The sequence below is a fragment of the Macrotis lagotis genome, chromosome 5 (genome assembly GCF_037893015.1).
Source record: "Macrotis lagotis isolate mMagLag1 chromosome 5, bilby.v1.9.chrom.fasta, whole genome shotgun sequence".
NCBI classification, from domain to species: domain Eukaryota; kingdom Metazoa; phylum Chordata; class Mammalia; order Peramelemorphia; family Peramelidae; genus Macrotis; species Macrotis lagotis.
In genome coordinates, this window is record NC_133662.1 from 270814500 (window position 1) to 270838455 (window position 23956).

The 23956-nt window shown below is 45.3% G+C and overlaps 1 protein-coding gene across 1 annotated transcript in view; it reads right to left on the reverse strand.

Moving 5' to 3' along the window:
• USP40 (ubiquitin specific peptidase 40) overlaps positions 1-23956 on the reverse strand; it is a 56078-nt gene that overhangs the window by 1785 nt on the left and 30337 nt on the right. The window contains 14 exon segments of the mRNA XM_074189844.1: positions 598-693; positions 823-1033; positions 3896-3961; positions 4330-4448; positions 5773-5879; positions 6693-6822; positions 7829-7903; positions 9627-9691; positions 20390-20426; positions 20608-20694; positions 21102-21190; positions 21892-21945; positions 22252-22309; positions 23552-23675. Of these exon segments, the coding sequence (XP_074045945.1) occupies positions 598-693; positions 823-1033; positions 3896-3961; positions 4330-4448; positions 5773-5879; positions 6693-6822; positions 7829-7903; positions 9627-9691; positions 20390-20426; positions 20608-20694; positions 21102-21190; positions 21892-21945; positions 22252-22309; positions 23552-23675 (1318 nt within the window).

Here is a 23956-nt window from a genome sequence, read left to right on the forward strand (position 1 = left end):
CCCAGAGTGATGGGGATGCCACCTGCACTGGCAGACAAAATGTTCTCCCTGGAATTCTCCAGACCAGTGAAGTCATATTATAGCCAAATCCATGGATTTGGATCCCATCTTGTCCTTCAAGGAGCTCTAGACCCCCATCTTCCTTTGCTCCATGCTGCAGTGAGAGCCCCTCCACACACTAGAGCCCTCTCCCACTCACGTTCCCTGACCCAACCTCCCCCCTCCCCCATCATCTGGGCACTTCCACCCCTTCTTCTCTAGTTCACACCTACATTTCATTTATTTATTCCTTTTTGTAGCAGTCCTGAGAAAGTTCTGTCCCAAAGGTCCTGGGAGCCTTGCCCAGGGTCCAAACACAGGCCTAGAACCTGGATCTTCCTAACTGAAGACAAGCTATCTTACCCTCTGTGCTTCTGCCTGACCCAGCCAATCCTATTAGAACCTCTTGATCCCGTCCTCCTTTCAAATATACTTATGAGGAAAGTAAACTTTGAAAATACTTGAGTTCCATGCTAAAGATAAAAATGGGGGGGGGGGGGGCGGAGCAATGCCTTTTTCCTCTCCCAGAACCACCAAATCTGTCTTTGAAATACTTACCTTCACACCAATGATATCGCCATCTTTCAAGTAATAAGGTGCTATCTGCAAATTCTCCTGCTTTTTCTTCTTTTTCCTCTTGGAAACCTGCAGGTCCTATTAACAAGGGAAACCAAAGGAATTTGTGAAGCTTGTGGGGTATGCTGGAGGAGCCCTCTCCCCAGCCCTCTCCTCGGCCGCAGGGCAGGACCAGCCATGGAGGAAGAGCCTGCCCCAAGGGCTTACCCAGCTAGAGATGAGTATCCACTCAAACTTCTCCGGGAAGTACTTGGCAATCTCGATGCTGTCCACAGGGAGGCCATAGTGGGCAGCCACACCCTGCCGCAGGGATGAAGCTGTGCATTCATTCACGATGTCCCACACGAAGTCCACAGTGGGGTAGTAGGCCCTCTCCCCAGGGATGCCCATCTGGATCCTCAGCAGCATGTCCTTGGGGCTGTGAGAGAAAAGACAAGAAAAGTCCTCTTCAAAGCCAACTCAAGAATGACAAGTAGGGCAACTGAGCCAGGGACCAACAGCTATCTGAATTCATTGAGGGTTAGGCTCACAGTGAGGATGACCTTAAACTGGGATCTGACTTCCTGATACTTAAATGTTCTCCTTGACTCAGTTTTTATCTCTGCTAAATGGGGATACTAACCCCTATCCCCCAGGGCATGCAAGGCCCCAGCAGCATCAGCTTCTTGAGACTGGGGGTCAGAGTTGGCAGTAGATAGGAGAATCTGTGCCAAGGACAGGTCCTGGGAGCCTTGCCCAGGGTCCAAAGACAGGCCTAGAACCTAGATCCTCCTCACTGAAGACCAGTTATCTTGCCCTCTCTGCTCCTGCCTGATCTGGCCAATCCTGTTAGAACCCCTCAATCCCATCATAGCCCAACTGACATCACCTGGCCTCCAGCAGTTCAAAACTCCTCTGGTCCCCTCGGGGCTGCTCCAGCTCCAAGGGTCCTGTGCCCTTTCCATCCATGTGGCTGAACTCAGAGGGCATGCCCCCAATAGCCTGAGCTTTTCCATTCCCCACAGATGGTCTTCTCTCCCTGGGGCAGCCTGAAAGTCTTCTCTGGTGGAGGTCCTAGCACTTACTAATTGCCAGCAATTCCCAAGCCCTTTCTTTTTCCTTCAAGGCCCCCCAGCCTTCTCGTTGGAGGTGACCCCCTTGCTACCGGTACCAGGTTTTTTCCTCCTGTCAATTCAGATCTACCCTCACCTTTCCTGGGCTTCTGCACTGCTCCATCCCCAGGTCCACATCTCTCCCAGGCACATTCTCCAGGTAGTTTCTTCTAGCCCTTCTCCCTTTCGTCACCAACCTTCCATCTGGGGCCACCCTGGATGGTACCCCATCAACCAATGGATGGAGAGAGGCCTAGAAAGCTTGCCATTTTCCCAGAGAGCCATCTGCATCCTTCTGGCCAGGAGGATCATAGCAAGGACAGCATTGCTCCCCACACATTTGGCTGCTCAGCCTGGTCCAGTCTACCTCTGCCTAGCCCCTCCCATTCTCCACTCCAGCTTGAAGTCTCCTGTTACCTTCCTTCTTCAGGTCCTCTCCTCTCATCTGCCTCCGGGACACAAGATTCCCCATCAGCCTGGGGCAAAAAGAACCTTTCTCCCTGTAACTTGATGTCCACTGCAGGCTGGCCCCACCCACTTTTCCAGACCTCCCTCATGATTTCCAGACATCCCAGCCAGACCAGTCAACTGGCCATTCTGCTCTGCTTCCCACAACATGTCTCCTCTCTCTTCTTGGAATCCCACACCATCATGTAGCAGCTCCCAGGCCTTCTCCAACAGCATGACTACCTTCACTGGGGGTCCGCTGGTTGAGCCCAAGGCGGGCACTTGGGAAGCTTGTATTTCCAGGACCCAGGGTTCTGCCTGGCCCAGAGAAAGTATTTACAACTGTCTGTTCCACTGACTCAAATAGTCCAACACCCCTTTCCTCCCTTCTTGTTCTCTGGGCCTCTCCACCACCTGCCTGAGTAAGACGATGTGTTCACTTAAGGAGATCATAGGGGAGCCCTTGTGTAGGTCATATGATCCTCAGTCCAGAGCAAGAGCAGCTCAGGGACTGTTGGTCAATCCCAAGGATGGAGAAAAAGGAGGCACCTGCCCAGTCACCTGAGGCCTCTGCCTTGCCCCTAAACTGTACTAGTCTTACCTAGTCATCATTTCATTAAGAATACCCTCCCAGTATGTGCCAGTCATTCTCAGGAAGGCACAAAGAGGTTAGCCAGTAACAGGCCTTGCCAACAAGACAGCTTGCCACCTTCTACCCTCTTCTATAAATCCATCCATCAGTTGCACTGACCTGGGCCTGGCTGACTCATTGCCCTGGCAAGGAAAGCTAGACTTTGGGGGTGGAGGCACCTCCACCTTCTCCAAAGTTAATGCTGAGATCTCCCAGACTTGGGCACAACAAGTGGTGTGTCGCACTTTTTAGTCATAATATTTGGCTGAGATCTGTGATGGGATGGATCATCTCAGCTTTCCTGTTTCTTCTAGGGTGATACTGTTTCTGCTTGTATAGGATGACAGTCGGCCAGTCCCCACTGACCTCCTCTCAAGGTAATGCCACCCAACAGAGACCACGGGCATTTTCTGTGATGCGATCAGTGTTTGCCACATCCAAGGCTGGCCGCCTCTCTTCTTGAATGAGGAGGATGTATGGGCCTGAGGTTAATGGGTCACTAACAAGCCTTTGGCACCCATAAGTTCTCACTTGGGAACCATGGTCTTCTTTCTCTGCCTCAATGAATCACCAAGCACCTAATAAACACCAGGACTGGCTGGGTCGAGTGGAAGGGCTTATTGAGTTTCTCCACTTGCTCATGATGTGGCTCACTCCTTGGTCTCACTGGGACTGTTCGGGCATGCCCTGGAGGCATGGCAGGTCCAAGAGGAAGGAGTAGAGTATTTGAGGCACAACCAGAATGGATTCCGGCTACTAAACACCAGGACCATGGGGCTTCAGAAAAAGAAAATCACTCCTAATGGGCTGTAACCGATGGGGTGAGCCACATGGCTTCTGTGGCAACTCAACAATTTCAGTAGCAAGAATCCATTATGATTGTGTCTCAAATACACCATCCCCTTCCGGGGGAAAAAAATGCCTTGCGTTTCACACTGAGAACAGAGATGGGAAAACCTGCTCTGGGATTGGGGAAGAGCCAAACTACAATTACTATCAGTTCTATAAGGGATCCATCCATCATATTAAAGTGAACCAAAGTGAACAATGTGAGGGAAAAAACGTTAGCATGTGCAAAGGGGTGAGTGTACGTACAAGTGGAAATGCTTACCCCAAATTCTCTCCTTTCTGAAGTGGCTCCAAGCAAATCTGAGTTCTCCCTCCCACTTTATAATCCCTGGTTAAAAAGAGAGCGAGAGAGAAAGAAAGAAATTTGTGATTCGTTGACGGCCCCTTTCTATTTTTCATTTTGCTGACTTGAAACACGTAAAAGCTGGTGGTCTCAATCGACCAGGAAGCATCTCATGCTGGGCCTCAGAACAGGATGCAGAGATGCGCACATCCTTGTTCATTTGGGCTTACAAAATGGCAGACCTCAGCTGTTCCAAGCCAAGTTCAATATATGGTTCACAAAATGACATAACCAGGAATGGGTGCCCTCTTAATATTTGCCTGAATTGATTGATCTTGCCATCAATCCAGGTCACAATCCAGCTCTGTAGTGTTGCAACAGACTGAAGGTGGAGGGTTCAACTAGAAACCTACTTGAGTTGTTGCTGGTTGTTTCGTAAAAGTCTGCCTGGACGCTTACTTTCCATGGTCCAGGCTCTGAGAAAGTCGGCGGATGGAAGACTGAACTCCAGGAAAGATGGCAAGATCATGGCCTGGAAAAGTAGACAATGATTCCCCCCCAGATGTTAGAGCTCTTTCTTCTCAAGGCTGAGGTAGCCTGGGGGTGGAATCTGCTGAATGAAGCATGCCCACATCTCTGGGTGCACCCCCAACTAGGAAGGAGGATCTGCATCCACTCCTCCAAGTTTCAGTTTCAGAAAATGAAGTTTTGAAATTTGTTTACTTGTGCCCTACAATAAGGGAAGTGGGAGGGAGGGCTGTAGCCAAGCTTTATCTAGGCAGGGGTTACTGCATGCTCCCCTCCTGTCACCAGGTGGCAGGAATTTCACGAATGACCAGGAATGAAAGAAGACAAACTTCTTCTCTAGAGAAGGGAGCCCTCTCTTTGCCATATGCTTCTCTGACCACTGAGACCCCATGATCTGCTCTATCAAAGCACACAGTCTGGAAAGAGCAGCTAGAACTGCCTAATTGACCCATTTGCTTGCAAGGAAAGCCTTGCCAAAGACCTCATTTGGCCTCCTATTAGAAAGGGCCGTCCTTTAAGAACATTCAGGTCTTCCAACCAGTGGACATTAAGGTGCAATCTTACACTTGAATCCAAAACCTCCACTTCACAAAAGGACTTGGGCTGATCTGTTCCCATCCAAAATCAAGCTAAATGGAAAGTGCTAGGGGAGTCTAAAGAGCTCACACCCATCACACCTATCACACACAGGTGATGAAGGGACCAAGGATCCAGCTGGGCCTGGGCCGGACACCATAGCAGGAAAGACACAACTAAATTAGGACCCTTGGCAGGCTGGTCAGCCAGATGCTGACTGGCTCTGAGATTGCAATGTGAGCCTGCCAGAGAAAAGCACTGCCCCATGAAGAGGGATACTGAAATTCTGCATAGTCACTGGGGCAAAAAGTGGATGGGGCACAGACCAGTGTGGGTCTGGCCATCAGAATGACTGAGAAGCAGGAGGGGGCCAGGCTTCAAAGACAGGCTCATAAAGAAGCTATAGAGGGTCACCACAGTCAGGATGGGGAGCACACGGGGGCTGATCCACCAGGCTCACAGGTGAAAGCAGCACAAAGACAAGAACCATGGGTCAGAAAAGAAAGGGGATGGCTCCCTGAAGGCCCATGGAGAACCTTGGACTTCCCTGACATCTGCTGACAATGACCAGAGGCTGGCAAGTCAGCAAGCTCAGGCTCCAATAGAAGGGCCACCCATTGGACAAATACCTGAGCTTCTGCCCACATGAGGGGAGGGGGATCACCCCAGATCCTGGCACACCTCAGGGAAAGGCAAGAAGGGGGCCTCTCAAGAAACCCAACACCCAGAAATATGCTGGGAAGAAGCCTAACCTGGCGCTTGAGATCCGCCACAGAAGCCTCTTCAGAGATCTCAACATCCCCCACAAAAGTAAACGGAATTTCATTCTGGATGACTTCGGGAATCTCTCTGTGCAGATCTGGACACAGATTCAATTAAAAACAGGTCACCTACAGGCTGGGTCATCTGAGGGGAGTCTGGGACAAAGGGAAAGCAGCTACATGATGCAAAAGAGTGTAAGGAAAACAGTGAAACAAAAGAGATTGGGAATAAATAGGGCAAAATACTCTGAGGGACCAAAAGGTTTGGTAAAGTAAATGGATGGCAGCCCCATCCTTCCCTAGGAGGCCCTGCCTCAAGCCCAGGCATGCTACTTCAGATGGCACCTAAGAAGTGGCACCGCCCCCCCAGGAGGGAAAACAGGACAGTGAGGAACCTAGAGACCCTACCCTATAAGGGACTGCTGCAGAGAGTGGGGAGGACACGACAGCACGGCCCTGGGTAATGACCTGACCTACCTGGCTCCAGAAAGTAAAGCCAGGCATTAAACGACAGATTCAGAAAAGGTTAGAACAGAGTGAAAAGGGGCAGCATCTGAGGACTCCTGCTCAGGGAGGGTGGGGAAGGGACTCTTTCCAGCTCTGGGGCCCAGAACACTAGTTTGGGCTATTAAATGGCACCAGGGATCCAACTCAAAGGTAGAACATTCAGTTGGGTACCAAATGTGAAGTCATTTTGAGAACATAATTATATAAATATTACCTATTCATACTACTAATTGGAACCCAATCTGCCCACCCACCCAAGAAAAGGATTTTAAAAATGGTTTATATAAATGACAGACCAATGGACTCTTCCAAAATATTGATAATTAACCTTTCTGAATGTCCACTGCTGTCTTCCAAATCCATCTCCCATTAGTTCTAGTGCTGCAATCCCACTTCAGACCTACCGCCTCCTTCAGGGCTGGTTCTCAAAGCTCCTACTTGGTGAGTAACGTGGTTCATTTGGTCCTGGGGGTTTTCCTGCCATCCAGAGGGAAGTGATGGATGGTACCACCAGATGGGCACTTTCAGAAAACCCTAAAGAGTGAAACTTATTTCTCAGCTATAATGATGAAAATAAATGCAATGATCACAGGGGAACCCTTCCCCAGACCTGCCCCAACTAGGGTCATCCCAGAATCCTCTGGCCCAGTTGGGAGGGAATCACCAGCACTGTTCCTCTCAGCAAGATGGTAGCCCAGCAGGCTTTTCCATATTTCCTGTTCCCACACTCTCCCAATTCAGCCCCATCCTGACCTCCTAATGGGACCTGAGGCCCTGGGATCTCACCAGGCCCTCCTCTGCCTCATTCTTAGGAGGGAACCTTTGGATGTGGGTCTGTCTGGCTTTTTAGATCTGTATTGCCAACACTTAGCATAAGGTCTAGTCAGCAGACAAATGCCTTTGGAGTCACACTTTACTTCATTCTTTCAGGTCAAAGAATATGGCATAATGTGCTCCTCTTTTAAAACCAAAAAAGGTTACCATTAAAGAAACATGAAAAAAACTGTTCAAATTGAACAGGAGTTGTGCTAAATTATACTTCATTTCTGAACTCTTAATGAAACACACCAAATACAAACAAGATTTGGGGAAGAATGTTAAAAATTCTTCAACAAGTAACTTGTTTTTAGGCAAGCTCCAATACCTTAGAAAAATCATTTCTAATATAAAAAAATAGACACATTACAGAGAAAAATCATTACAGAGAATGATTTTTTAAATCCACTAAGAAAACTTTTTTGAGGGATTTTATAAAAGGAGCTACAGTTAGTTAGTCTTGTCTGAGGTCCTGGGTAACTGAGACATTGCAGAGGGCGTATGAATGCCAAGTCTCTTACTTGGCCCAGTCAGGAGAAATAAACACTAGCATTGTGGAGGACAGCAGAGGGCACCACTGGTCTTAGCATCCAACAGGACCGCTGTGATCAAGCCTGAGGGAATGATGTATCAAGCTCCCTCCCTCCTTCAACCCTTAGGTCTCCTGGCCTTCCTCTTTCCCCACCTCAATCCAATCCATTCCCCTTCAGAATTCCCCTCTTACCTTGGGTGGCAGCTTCCCTTCTAATAAGATCAGAGTCTCCCCATTGCTGATCAGAAGCTCACTCAGGGAAGCATTCTAGGGGTAGAAAATAGATGCTGTTCTGGTGTCTGGGCTATCAGAACCTTTTCAGCAAAACACTGAAAGGATTAACAAGTCAATCACCAGCTAAATCTGGGGGTGGGGATTTCAAAATCGACTGTGTCCCTGGGAATAGAGAGATGGAAAAAAGAAAGAGACCCTGCCCTCAAGGAGCTTGGACTCTAGGTCAGGACTCAAGATTATGGACTGCAGAAATGAAGAGAACAGGGAGGGCCATGAGAGGTCAGGGAGTTTCAAGAAAGTGAATTGAGGAGGGGCTGGGGACTGGAGGGCAAAGAATGGTGCAGTGGAGATACCTGCCAGGGAGAAGGGAAGGCCATTGTGCAGGGGCAGAGAAGGAGTGTAGTCCATTTGGAGGATTACCACACTTCCTTCACTAGGGCAGAAGCCTTTCTGAGGGCCAAAGATACTACTATTCCAGGAGATTAGAGATTGAGTCTGGAATTTCAAAAGTCAAGACTACCAATAAGATCTAGGCAAATGGGGCTTAAAGAATGATCTGCCTGTTGTCCAGAGAATGGATTGTCCAGGAGAACCTTGGAAAAGAGACTGCAATAATTTGGATGTGGGAAACGATGATGGTCTGCTATATGGATGGCAGTGGGAACCTGGCAAAATGGAGGAAAGGATAGGAAGGATAGTTTGTGGAAAAAAGTAAAAAGGAACTGATGAGCAGTTACAGATGGGGGGTGGAAAAAGAAGGCAGAGTCAAAAGCCACTGGAATGTTTAAGTAGGAGTCTCTTGTGCCACCAGGAGAAACCAGAAAGATGGGAATGGAAGTCCATTGTTGGGTTGTTTTATTTGGAGGTGGAAGTTAAGGCATATAGAAATCCTACTTTATATAGCCTGAGCTTGAGGTGACTCCAGAACATTTAGGGAGAAATTTGAGTCAAAAGCTCAGGTGAAAAGCTGGGATAAGAGGCCTCAGCTGAAGTCCATGGGTCCTGAGGGGGCAGCTGTCAAGCAAGGTCCCCTTGTTCCTCTGGGTAACAAGGGCCAGCATGACTCTCCTTCCACACTTACCCGCCCCCCAGGTCATTTTCAGCATTCTAGATTAAGTCTGAGCAAAGCAGATGACCAGGGGAAGGTGGGGGAAATGACAACCCTCTGACCACTGAGTGGCCTAAAGGTATTGACAGGAGTTGGAAATGCAGATCATGCTCGGGACCTGAGGATCTGGGCTTCATCTGCCAGCTCATCAATGACCACAGTGCTGTCCCCTCCACAGGAGAGGCTCCAAAACTGCTTATTCCCTGGCCCCCCACCGCTGCCTCCAGACAAGACCAAGATATGTCATCCATGTCAAGAGGAAGAGAGGAAGAGGAAGAGGCTCACAAGACAAATTTGTACAACTGAGGTGCTCATGATGGAATCACAATCAAGGCTGGAACAGCCAATCCATAGAGAGCTGTTTCTAGAATATTACCAAGTTTCTCTGTTCCTAAGAGTCTCTAAAGCTTTTTAGCCACCAATTTTGAGAGGTAGGAGGAGCCTTAGAAGTTGTTCAATCCATGAAAAAACAGGCTAGGAGATAATAAGGGAAATGTCCAAGTTCTCCTGGATAGTGTGCAACAGAGCTCTGCTGATGACCCTGCCCCCTCCCCCCCAGGCCAGGGAACATCCCCCTGCTCATAGGGAGAGAATACAAGACGGGGCAACCATTCAGGGAAATAAAAATGAATTAGAAATTAGGCTTACTTCCTCACTTAAAGGGTCTCCAGCTTCAAAGCACCAATCCATTTTTCGTAAATGCCATGAATCACCTATGATAAAATAGAAATCTGGATGAAGGAATTCTAGAGTACCCCAAATCACAAGGACGCTCACCCACCAAGAGGTAGCACTGACAGGAGAGGGGAAGGAGACACTCCACCCCAGTCAGACCACCGAGTCCACCGCCTTTCCTCCATGATCAAGGAGGCACCTCAGCCCCTTCCCAGGGAGACCCAGACTCTGACCAGATGCCATGTGAAAGGTCACACATTAAAAAAATGAATGAATCCTATGTGGATGGACAGCAATAATGAAGGCTGATAAAATTACTGGGGCAGACAAGAGGCGAGTGGGGGCAGTGGGAACATAAAGGAGGGAAGGGACAAAGTGGGGGGGGGGGGGACCTGGACAACAGCCAGGCGGGCACCGGCAACCAGTAAAAGGCAAGAAGATCAACATATTGTTGAGAGGAGGAAAGACCTTCCAAGGGGCAGGCAGGGTTGGGCAGGGGCCCCCAGAAAGAGGGTCTGACCACATGACTTGGATTTCTGAGCTGCAGCGAAGCTAAAGTGATGGCTGCCACTTAACAAGGCATCTGCTTTCTGTCTGCTGAGCGTGGCCGTGGATGATATCAAATGAAAGTGGAAGATGGGGGGGGACCCCCGACAGACGAGAAGAGTGCCAATCCAAAGGAAAGGGGGCATGAATCCAGGAGACAAGACCCAACCAGAGACCCCTCAACCAAAACCACAGTCTCAGAGAGAACCACTCAAATGGGAAACTCAGCTAGCACTCCTGCTAGGAAGGAATCAGAACTCAGAGCCAGCCAAGAAGGGCAGCCCCTAGGAGATGTCAACCAGCCCTTAGAAAGCCATGGCTCTGCCCCCGAGGTGGGGGGGGGGGATGGGGGCAGGGTGGTCAGACCAATAAGAATTGATCCTGCCCTCTGTCACAGACCACTGACAACCCACAGCTTCACAGGGTCCTCTGAGGATGCTGTAGAGATGCCAGCTCTTGTGGTGCCAACAGCATTAACATTAATATGTGAAAAATCCAGAGACCAGACTGGGCAAACCAAGAGCATTCAGGGAGGATCAAGCCCCAGGCCACCCCAAGAGGACCACCACCTCAGGCAAGTGGATGCACAACCACAGCTCCCCTGATCACACCCACAGCCGCTAAATCAGGCAAGAGTGGAATTCCCTGCACCCAAATAGCAATCCAAATGTGCAACCCCTTGGGTCTGTATCCCAAAGAGATCATGGGGGTTAAAAAGCCCACATGTACAAAGTAATTCATAGCTGTTCTTTATGTGGTGGCAAAGAATTGGAAATTGAGGGGATGCTCATCAGTTGTGGAATGGCTTAACAAACTGTGGAGTATATATGTGATGGAATGCTTGTTCTGTAAGAATTCATGAGGGATGGAATTTCCAAAGAGTACAGACTTTGACAAACTGATGCAGAATGAAGAGAACAGAACCAGAAGAACATCCTAAACACTAACAACAACACTGGGTGACGATTGACTGTGATAGACTTGCTCACTTCAGCAGGACAAAAATCAAAGACAATTCTAAAAGATTTATGATGGAAAATACAACCCATATCCAGAGAGGGAACTGTGGAGTTTAAGTGCAGACCAAAGCCTACTATCTTCAATTTTTAAAAGCTGTCTTAGGTATTGTGATTTTTCTAATTTTTTTTTCCTGTTTCAGTTTGATTCTTCTTTCATAACATTATACATATGGATCCATGTTTAGCATGGTTGTACACATATGGTCTATATTAGATTGTATTCTGTTGTTGTTGAATCAAAGGAGGGAGAAAAATGTAAAACTCAAGGCCTAGCAAAAAAATGATTGCTGAAAACTGATACTACACATAATTGGAAAAACAAACAAACAAACAAACAAACAAATAAATAAATAAATAAGGGGAGGGAGTGGAATTCTCAGAGAGAGGACTTTTCTGCTCCCTGCCCTTCTGAACAAGCGATGATACCCCATTGATTCACTCCATGTCCCCAGGATGCTCCACTCCAGGCTACTGCCAGCAAACTCCCCTTGCTCTGGACCTCTTTTCTCTCCCATTCTTTCCATGGCCAGCCTGGCATCTGGCTCCTCCTGGCCATTGCTCCTGCTCTGTGACCCCTAATTGTCAGCCTTCACAGCATAACCCTGCTCACATCCCTACCTCCTGCTCAGTCTTTCCCACCCCCATGGGCTCTTGATCTTTTTTGAAAAAAGATAAATAAAATAGATTGTATTTCACTGCAATTGGTTTCCTCTGTAATCTCATGTACTTTATGCATTTATAAAGAAAATTTTTGAAGCATACATACAGAAATACATACAAAAAAAGGTAAAAGGTTGGAGCAAAACATATTTTGCTTCAGCTGAAGTGAAAAAAAGCAGGGGCAGCAATCCTTATCTCAGACAAAGTAACTGCAAAAATAGATCTTATTAGGAGAGATAAAGAAGGAAACTATATCCTCCTAAAAGGTACCATAGACAATAAAGTGATTTCAATACTGAATATGTATGTACCCAATGGGATAGCATCCAAATTCTTATAGGATAAGCTGAAAGAACTACAGGAAAACATAGACAGCAAAACTCTACTAGTGGGAGACCTCAACCTCCTGTTCTCAGATTTGGATAAACTGAATCAAAAAATGAATGAGAAGGAAGTTAAGGAGGTAAATAGATTGTTAGAAAACCTAGATATGGTAGACTTATGGAGGAAACAGAATGGGGATAGAAAGGAATATACCTTTTTTTTCTGCAGTACATGGCATTTATACAAAAACTGACCATATTCTAGGGAAGAAAAACCTAAAGATCAACTGCAGAGGAAAGCAGAAATAGTGACTACATCTTTTTCAGATCATAATGCAATAAAAATCATATGCAATACTGGGCCAGGGAGAGATAGACCCAGAACTATTTGGAAACTAAACAATTTCATTTTAAAAAATGAGTGGATCAAACAACAAATTATAGAAAGAATTAATTATTTCATTCTAGATAATGACAATAATGAAACAACATACCAAAATCTATAGGATTCACTCAAGGTGGCTGTCAGGAGATATATCTTTAAATGCTTACATGAAATTAGAGAAATTAGAGAAAGAGGAAATCAATGAACTAAATGTGCAACTAAAAAAATTAGAGAAAGAACAAATTAAAAGCCCCCAATTAAATACCAAATTAGAAATTCTAAAAATTAAAGGAGAAATTAATAAAATCGAAAGCAAGAAAACTATTGAATTAATGAACAAAATCAAGAGTTGGTTTTATGAAAAAAGCAATAAAATTAATAAACCTCTGGTCAATTTGATTAAAGAAAAAAGAAAACCAAATTGCTAGTATCACAAATGAAAAAGGTGAACTCACCACCAATGAGGAGGAAATTAAAGTAATAATTCAGAATTATTTTGCCCAACTCTATGCCAATAAATTTGACAATCTAAGTGAAACCGATGAATATTTACAAAAATATAAATTGCCCAGATTAAATGAAGAGGAAATTAAAAACCTAAACAACTCTATCTCAGAAAAAGAAATTCAACAAGCCATTATTGAACTCCCTAAGAGAAAATCTCTAGGGCCAGATGGATTCACAAGTGAATTCTATCAAACATCTAAGGAACAATTGGTTCCAATTCTATATAAAATCTTTGGAAAAATAGGTGAAGACGGAACTCTGACTAACTCTTTCTATGACACCAATATGGTGCTGATACCTAAACCAGGAAGAGTTAAAAAATTATAAAAAGAAAGAAAATTATAGACCTATCTCCTTAATGAATACAGATGCAAAAATCTTAAATAAAATCTTAGCAAAACGATTACAAATTATCATTAGGATAATACATTATGATCAAGTACGATTTATCCCAGGAATGCAGGGTTGGTTCAATATTAGGAAAATTGTTAGTATAATTAATTATATCAATAACAAACTATCAGAAATCATATGATTATATCAATAGATACTGAAAAAGCTTTTGATAAAATACAGCATCCATTCCTACTAAAAACACCAAAGAGTGTAGGAATAAATGGACTGTTCCTTAGAATAATAAACAGTATCTATCTGAAACCATCAACAAGCATTATATGCAACAGGGATAGGCTAGAGGCCTTCCCAATAAGATCAGGGGTGAAACAAAGATGCCCTTTATCACCGCTACTATTCAACATCGTATTATCAATATTAGCTTCAACAGCAATAAGAGAAGAAAAAGAAATCGAAGGAATTAGAATTGGGAAGGAAAAGACAAAATTCTCACTCGTTGTAGAAGACATGATGGTAGAGAATCCCAAAAATTCATCTAAAAAAACTACTAGAAATAATTAGCAACTTTAGCAAAGTCACAGGATATAAAATAAATCCTCATAAACCCTCAACACTTCTATATAAGCCTAGCAAGATATAGCAGGAAGAGCTAGAAAGAGAAATCCCATTCAAAGTAACCTCAGACAATATAAAATACCTGGAAGTCTACGTGCCAAGGCAGACTCAGAAACTTTTTGAAAACAATTACAAAACACTTCTCACACAAATTAAATCAGATTTAAATAATTGGGCAAACATCAACTACTCATGGATAGGTCAAGCTAATAAAAATGACAATTCTACCAAAACTAAACTACTTGTTTAGTGCCCTACCTATCAAAATTCCAAAACATTGTTAGTAAATTCATATGGAGAAATAAAAAGTAAAGAATTTTCAGGCATTAAATGAAAAAAAGTACAAAAGAAGGTGGTTTAGCCTTACCAAATCTAAAATTATATTATAAAGCATCAGTCATCAAAAATGTCTGCTATTGGCTAAGAAACAGAGTGGTGGATCAATGGAATAGACTAAGTGCAATAGCAGGAAATGATTACAGTAATCTGCTGTTTGATAATCCCAGAGTCCAGTTTGTGGGATTAAAAACTCTTCGACAAAAACTGTTGGGAAAATTGGAAGTTAGTATAGAAGAAACTTGGATTACACCAACACCTCACACCCTATACCAAGATAAGATCCAAATGGATACCGGATTTAGAAATAAAAAACAATATTCTAAGCAAACTAGAAGATCAAGGAGTAGAATACCTGTCAGATCTATGGATAGGAAAGCAGTTTATGACCAAGGAAGAAATGGAGAACATCATTAAAAACAAACTAGATAATTTTGATTACATTAAATTAAAAAGCTTTTGCACAGACAAAACCACTGTAACCAAGATCAAAAGAAAGGTAGTAAATTAGGAAACAATTTTTACAACTAATATTTATGACTCATTTCTAATATATATATATATATATGTGTATATATATATATATATATATATATATAGAGAGAGAGAGAGAGAGAGAGAGAGAGAGAGAGAGAGAGAGAGAGAGAATGGAGTCAAATTCTCAAAAAAACAAACCATTCCCCAATTGACAAATGGTCAAAAGTTATGCTAAGGCAATTTACAGATGAGGAGATCAAAGCAATCCATAGTCATGAAAAATTGCTCTAAATCACTACTTATTAGAGAAATACAAATTAAAGCATCTCTGAGATAACACCTCACAACTCTCAGACCGGCCAATATGACCAGAAAAGATAAAGATCAATGTTGGAAGGAATGTGGGAAATCTGGGACACTAATGCATTGTTGGTGGAGTTGTGAACTCATCCAACTTTTCTGGAGAATAATTTGGAATTAGCCCAAAGGACAACAAAAATGTGTATCCCCTTTGATCCAGCAATACCACTACTGGGTCTATACCCTGAAGAGATTATGAGAAAAGGTAAAAACATCACTTGTACAAAAATATTCATAGCAGCCCTGTTTGTGGTGGCAAAGAATTGGAAATTAAGTGTAAGTCCTTCAATTGGGGAATAGCTTAGCAAACTGTGGTCTATGTATGTCATGGAACACTATTGTTCTATTAGAAACCAGGAGGGATGGGAATTCAGGGAAGCCTGGAAGGATTTGCATGAACTAATTCTGAGCAAGATGAGCAGAACCAGAAAAACACTATACACACTAACAGCAACATGGGGGTGATGATCAACCTTGATGGACTTCCTCATTCCATCAGTGCAACAAGGGACAATTTTGGGTTATCTGCGATGAAGAATACCATCTGTATCTAGAGAAAGAATTGTGGACTTTGAACAAAGACCAAAGACTATTACCTTAAATTTAGGAGAAAAAAACCTGTTATCTTATTATATAATTCTTCTATTTCTTATACTTTATTTTTCCTCCTTAAGGATATGATTTCTCTCTCATCACATTCAACTTAAATCAATGTACACCATGGAAACAATATAAAGACTAACAGATTGCCTTCGGGGGGGGGAAGCAAGAATGGGGGGAAAATTGTAAAATTCAAAATAAACAAAATCTTTCTTTAAAATAAATAAATATTATTAAGTGGGGGAAAGCCAAGAGTAAGAAATGAAAACTAAATGTAGGATTAAAAAATACAAATGAATAATTATATTACCAAAAAATAATTAAAAAAAAAAGTAAATTCTGAGAAGGGGTTCACAGACTTCCCCAAACTGTGGCCAAGGTGGAGGCCTGTCCAACTAGAGCAACTCTTCCTCTTTTGTCACAATGGATTTTCTCCTGGTTCTCCTCAAACCTTCTGGCTTCTACTTCATCCATGTCTCAGTTCTTATGTCCTCTTCTTTCTTGATAACATTACGAGTTCCCCAAGTCCAACTATCACCCAGGAAACTCTCCTGCATTCTAGGCTGACATTACCAGCTATCTGCTGGACATCTCCCAGGGATCTCCAAAAGAACCCAACTCTTATCCAAACCAAAACCCTTCTCTCCTCTTCCCTTCTCTAGTCTATTGGGGACACCCCCATTTATCCTATGACCCAGGTTCTATAAGGCTTCTCTATAGTGCCTTCTTTCCCATTCTCCCTCCCACTTAACATCCAATCAGCTGCTCAATCTCCCTAGAGTTTCCTGCATCCACCATCTTCTTTCCACTTCTTTCCACCTCTTGCCCAAGGTCCTAAAGTAAAGTCTGCTCAAAATGCCTCACTCAAAAGTCTCAGGGACTCCTTTCCTTCCTTCCAAGTCTTTGAGCTCTGTGGGGAGTTAGCAGCCCTGCAGGATGCCCTTCTCAGATGCTCTTCCCTGAGCACTGCATAAACTCCTGCCTAATGTCCAAGCTTCCTCAAGCAAACAACTTCTCTGGCATCCCCTTAGTAGACTGGAAGCTCCTCAAGGGCAGGGACTCTGGTTCTATTGGCCTCTTCAGTCCCTTCAAAAATGTTTGCTCCATTCATAGGAACCATGTCCCTTTCGTAGATCCCCACATCTCCTGTCCAGAACTCGCTTGTGCTGGATTGGTGACTTCCTCTTCCCCATGCTGGCCCTTGCCTTCCCCCTCAAAGTTCATCCTGGCCATCCCTCGCGTAGCAACATTTTTCTCTGGCAGCCCCAGCTACCTACCAATACCTCTGGCTCTACCATTTCAACAGCCATGAAATTCCACTCTAAAAATCATGATTTCAGTTCACCTTCAACCCTGTAAGACCCCAAGGTTTCCTAATCCTCAGGCTTCACTAACTACAAACCTGAAATTCTTGGTCCCTGCTCAGTAAGCTCTCATGACAGATGCCCACTCTTCAAGTACAGATGGCTGGTCAAAAGGATCTTGGACAGACAAGAAAGCAGGAATATGGGATCAAAGTCATGTGTCCTCCAAGTCACCTCTTTGGATATCACTGTAGTCACTGAGCTAGTATACTAATGTTCATGAGGCCTCAATTCTCTCTCTCTCTCCTGTTCTAGTACTAAAAATGTGAATGGGATAAAAATCACACCATCCGGAAGATTCACCCCCTACAAATGATGGTACCCCAACCTGAGTACTATCAAGGGACAGTAAAAACATCACATTTAATTTTCAACACCCCAATTTCAAGAAATGCTTACAAAGATAGAAATGGCTATAAAGAGAACAAAGATGGGATGATAGTGGAACCCATGAGAGCACCATGGCAGACCAAGTATATTTAAAAATCAGGGCTGAGAAGTCACTAGAGGGACTGACATCCAAAGAATATGGAAGAAAGGCAAGATACCAAAGGCGTAGTAAACAGATTCTTAAGAGAACATAAATGACTTCCCTGCATGTCTATTTTCTTATCTGTCTCTCATCTTTACATGAATCAAGGGCATCCTTCATAGGGTTGTTGTTAGGGAGGAAGCAGCCCTTCTCAAGTGCCATCAACAATGAACCATCATCCTGATCACTTCCCAACTGACTTAAAGACATGGGAATATCCAGTTTCACCAGGTTTATTTCTTGATCATGAAAATGATAGGAGGCAGGAGATCAAACAGAGAGTTCTAGTCCAGGATGGATTCTCTGGAGACTTAATAATCCAAAAAGAGCTCTGATATCACCCAAAGGATTGAGGCCTCACCATCCACCCAGGAAAGACCAAGATAACAATAGCATGTATTTAGACCCCCCCACGCACACTATGGACAGCTGGGATGACTGGCAATCACTGACCAAAGGCCCATGATAGAAGAGGAGGAAAGCAGCTCAGGAAGTGAACAAGAAAGCAGAGGCTCCCCTGCCAGGGAACACAACCAAGATGGTGGAGTGAAGAAGCACTCCACTGAGCTCTACCAACATTTCCCTCCAAATTTTAAAATAATGCCTGAAATCGGTTTCTGTAGTACAGTCAAAAAAAGATCAACATGAAGCATTCTTCCAGACCAAAACAATATAGGAGTTCAGGAAAGAGAGATCCATGCCCCAGGAGTAGAGCCTGGCCAGAGCCAGCATGAATAAAATGCCAGTGGTGGTGACAGAAGCAGCAGCAGTGTCCAGAGCTCTCAAGCCATGGACCATAAGGGAGTCTGCCAAATGGTCACAGAACAAGACTACGGGAATTTACACACACTAGCACTGGACACAGGACCAGCTACTGTCTGGCACCTCCATTGACTTCTACCCACTTCTGGGTCGAAGTTCAAGGGCAGGGTGAGAAGGTGTGGAAGGAGTGGAAGCCAAGGTGGGGCAGCTATCACGGCCAGCCTCAAGGAAACAGGGATCCTGAGGAGCACTCAAAATTGCAATCTCAAGGGATCAGGGACCCCCCTTCATGGGGAAGGCCCAAAGTGCAGACCAAGACAGCAGTGGCCATATCCCTCCCCAGTTCAACTTCTAAACCCCAAGAAATAGCTCTGAAAACAGCACTGTGGGAAAAACTTGAAGCTTGAGACAACTGCTCCCCATCCCCTGAAAGCAGTCCAACACTAACATAAAAATCCAAACCATAAAAGAGGGTGAAAAAATAAGCCAACAAAAAAACAAGAACCTGACCATAAAAATCTATTATTATGATAGGGAAGATACAAGTTACAAATTCAGAAGAAGTCAATGGAGTCAAAGCAGTTACAAGCAAAACAAAATAAGAATTCTTAGAAGCGCTTAAACATGAATTTCAAAATTAAATGAATAGTAGAAAAAAGAAATGAAAGCAAAGAAAGAAAATTATGAAAAGTCAATTAACAGGTTGGTGAAAGTCTCAGCTACTCTGATCCAGAAAATGATCTAAGACATGATCCATCTCCAGAAAGAGAACTGAGAATTCTGAGTGCAGATCGAAGTATAATTTTTTTGAAGGATAATTCCTTATTTTTGTTATTTTGTCTTCTTTTCAACACAGCTAATTTGGGTGAGGCAGCTAGTTGGCACAGTGGATAGAGCACCAGCCCTGGAGTAAGGGGTACCCGAATTCAAATCCGGCCTCAGACACTTAATAATTACCTAGCTGTGTGGCCTTGGGAAAGCCACTTAACCCCATTTGCCTTGCAAAAACCTAAAAAAAAAAAATAGCTAATTTGGAAATATGTTTGGTATGACCTCATTCATATGTCTAATCAAAATCAAATTGTATGCCTTCTCAAGAAGGGGGCTAGGGTAGCAGGGGAAAAAATATGGAACTTAAATTTTTTTTAAATGATTAGATTTCTTTTACATGTAATTGAGAAATACTTAAAATAAATAAAAAACAATTGTAAAAAAATAAATTAAATCAAGTGGCCTGTGTTGCTGAATGTCACCAAACCATACAATTATCTTCAAAGAACTAAATCTGAGGCTCAACCAGAGGGCAATGGAAAGTGGCAGGTGGGATATGGGCAGGTTGCAATATAAACTAATAAGGAGCTCCTCAAGGACAGCATGACAGGAAGAAGAGTTGGTCTGGGGAAGCTGGCTGCAAACCAATGATGGTGATGTACAGGATGTGCAGATGTGGATGACAGAGCAACCACCCAGATGTCTTCAATGTGATAGCACTGGAGACCCCTTCCTGTCCCCCCAAGAGAATGCACCAGAGCCCTCCCTCTCCAGGACCCCTGGGCCTGCCCTCTACTCTCACCCTGAGAGGCCCAGCGACCCGTGATCTATCTGCCCATTTAACCATCACCTCCTCAACCTGCAGGATGGACAGGCAACAAGGAGCAGGCCTACATCTCCTTTCTCCTGTTTGGGCTGATTCTAAAGATCCCATCTATCAACTGGCTGCTTGGGGGAGCCTGCGGTTTCCAAGAGTACAAAGAAGCTGTGGTTGCACTGTCCCCCAAGAGCTCTGGAAAGGGGTCCAAAGATCCCAGAGATCTATCCCAGAGATCTATCCCAGGGGAATGATTGTGAGGAAAAGGCCTTTAAACCATGCAGTAGCTCATCCCCAAGGCCACTGACCTTGCAGACCAGCTTGCTCCAGCATCCTCTTCAAACACTGAGAGAAAATAAAAACATAGAAAAGTTATGCTCCAGGTTGACTGGGTCCCAAAAGGATGTGGCTACCCTTATCAGCAGGCCCACCTTCCTGAAGGGGATGGGCAGCCCCGCCTCCACCTTTCCAACAACTTTCCTGGGCAGTGGTCACCAAGGGGCAGGACAGGGCTGCCAGCACTTACTTCGCCCACAGTGATGGTTGACTCCACGATGATCTCCATCATGATGCCAGACTCAAAGTCTGAGCCCACAGTGAAAAACAGGAACAGCTGGAAAAGGCCAACAAGCTCCAGTGAGGGGGGTTCCAGTCAGATTTCAGAAAATTCCCATTCCCTGTGGTGTGACCTCCTAATCTCCTAGAAAGTGGACTTAGTGGCCAATGGTCCTAGCCCACCTCTGGCTTTTCACAGGCAGCAGGTGATGAGAGGAGGCTGGAGAGCTGGCAAGCCTGGATTGAGGCTGAGTCCTAAGGACCCTGGTGACTTGGAGTTGGCAAAAATGGGGATGCTAACAATCTCCAAAGCTAAAATAGATGCAGCTAAAATGAAGATCAAGAACATTTCCTAGGGATTAACCCCAGCAGAGCCTTCCTGCCCCACCAAGCATGCAGACATGCTCAGACATGCTATGGGGTGAGCAAGTCCCAGAGTGTCAGCCTTCAGGCTGTGTCTGTCACCTGTGTGGAAGTCGGCGCTTTCCCACGACAGAGCCCCAACAAGCTCCCCATCTCCATCTCGGCTTCGGCCACAGTATAACATTCCGGCACTGTTAAGAAAATGAGCAGAAGCACTGAGCAAGACTTGCCCACCCCCCACTTCAGGCCCTGATCAGGACATGACCTGTCAGTCAGCGAGGTCAAAGAGCCAGCCAGGTTGTGAGGGGTGGAGCTGATGAAGGGGGTGGGGGGGAGGTTGGGGACCATGCCTCTTGCATCCCCAATTCCAAGGGAAATGGGATGGTTTGTCCTGAGCCCAGGGCTATCAGGAAAAGGCAAGGCTTGCCTGTCCTCGGGAAGGCTTGAGTTCCCTATTCCTGCCAGCAGAGGCAAAACGAGGCCAACTTTAGCAGGGACTCCTCAGTCAAGCTAGGGGGAATCTTTGAGGCAGACAGTAAACTCAAAGCAGCCAAGAAAGTGGAGTGTGAAAAAGATTGGCTCAAGTGCAGCTGGCCTGTCGCACAAGCCCTGAGGACATCAGGAAGGATCACAGCAATAAAACTTCAGAAAATGAAGTGAGCACAGTGGGGAGTATGTTAGACCTGAGTTCAAATCCTACTTCAGAAACTTAGCAGCTGGGCCTCAGCCCCCTCATCCATAAAAAGGGACTGGACAACCTTAGTCTTCCCAAAGTTACCTGAGACTCAGCCAAACCCCTCCCCAACCTCACCACCATGTCACCCCAAAGACAGCAACCTTCCAAAAGAGCAGCCACAGGGCCAGGTTGGGTAAGAGAGAGCCTCCCACCTACCTGGAAAAAGAAGCTGCCCATTTCTATCGATCAGCCGCAAGCAGCTATTATTAACTGGAGGCAAACAAGCAGAGAGAGGTAGATGAGAGGCAGAAGTCAGGACTCCCATGGCAACTCTGCCTCCCGGTCCCCCTGGGGTGGAGAAAACCCTCCACTTTATCCCAATCCCCCATCCCAGCATTGATCTGGAGCGCCCAGCCACTCACTGCTATGAGCACTCCCCTTTCCCACATCCTTGGGGCCTTTAACATTTATGTAAGTTCTGGCCAGCTTTCTCCAGGCCCTGATCCCTAGGCTGGGGTCTTCACCTGTTCCCCCCCTTGTCCAAGCCCCCTTTCTCATGAACTAAAATGCATTTACCCAGTTCCTCCTGCAGCCCCAGCTCTTTGATGGCTTTGATTCTGATGTCCAACAGCATCTGAAACACACAAAGCCACTGAGGACTGACCAGACCCAGGGAGGACCCAGAGAAGCCCCCAGCGGGGAGGGCCTGGCTGGGGCCATCTGCCCAGCTTCATCCCATCTCCAGGGCTCCAAAACTCCACCCCTTGGTGGTGTTCAAATTCTGAATTCACCAAGACAATCCCTTTCTAGGACTAAGAATCCAATGTTGACCCAAAAGGCAGAAAACGAATACCCAGTGTCCAGCGTTTTATGACCTCCAATGAAAGGAAAGAGAAGGTACCAAGCTGAGTTCTGGTTAGAGAGAGAAGACTTACCACACCTCATGAGAAGCTTCCACTTTGAGAGCCCAGAGACCAAAGTTGTCTTGCCCAATTTCCTTCCCAGCTAACCTCCATTTTACAGACAAAGAATAAGGGCTGGAAGGGACCCTAGTGATCATCTTGTGGATCCCCCCACTTCAAGTTAGGGAAACTGAGGCTCAGGGAAGTTGGCTTGGAAGCCAGGCCCACCCATGGGCTCCCTGCAGCCTCCATGGAGGGTTCAGCTATGAAGCACTCTTCCCAAGACACTGTTGTGGGGATGGGGTTTTTACAAATGAGAAGGACTATGAAGGAAACATTCCCTAAGGAAATGGGGGTCCAGTTATTGTACACAAATCCTGACCAGATCAAAGGCTTTCTGAGGACTATTTCATCCAAGGAGGATTTGAGGGTATGAGTGTCGGAGAGTTTAATAAAAAGAAAAACCAAACAAGCCACTTCAAGGAGCCTTACAGGGATTTGCTTTCACCAGGTCTCAAAGTCAAAACTGGCTTTTTTTTTTCTCTAAACCCAAGAAGTCATGAAATGTTTTATGATTCTTGAGCTCATGATTGAGGGACAGGGCTTCTTAAAAGTTCACAACTTGTCTGTTAAAACCAGATGAAGGAACATCTGTAAGGGACTAAGGAACTCCAAAACTACAGGTTGTAGATTTTGAAAATTAGGCAACAGACATTTTCTGGAGAGTTCTAAGAATTTATTTTGTGGATTTTTGAAGACAGCCTCCCTTCCATGGCTTTGCCAGACCTCTTGGACCCCCCTGGTCTACCCTAGATAGCTAAATTCAGCCAGAGAGGCAGCACCCAGAGTCTTGGAGCTGATACCAAGGGGCACTCCCCACCCCCAGGGCCATTCACTGGGCAGCTCCAGATCTGCCACTCTCTAAACCCCCTGGGGGGGGGGCTTCCTCTGGTCCCAAATTCATCTCTACTCACTGTATCAATGGTCGCAGAAACTTTCACTTGCTCCTCCTCCGAATCTGCTTGACATAAGTTTTTAACCTGCATCCAGTTGAAGCTGCTCAGAGAATTCACCCGTCGGCCTCCAGCCATCATCAAGCTGCAGGCAAGGGGACAGAGCCACAAAATGAGGTTTTCCTTTTTCCCAGTTCTGGGATGACCAACATTTCTCCACTCTCTCTACATGCAACTTTAAAGGTCCTTATAGAATGAGCCCATCACATTACCAAAAGCACTCTCTTCAGCCAAAAGAAAACCAGGGGATTGTGCATCCCTTCAGAGAGGGTGCACTCAAACTCCATGTCTGAGCCTCAATGGCTCTGGGACCCTTCTGGAGGCTCCCATCCCTCCCCAGCTTCCCATGGAAGCTCCTTGGGGTCC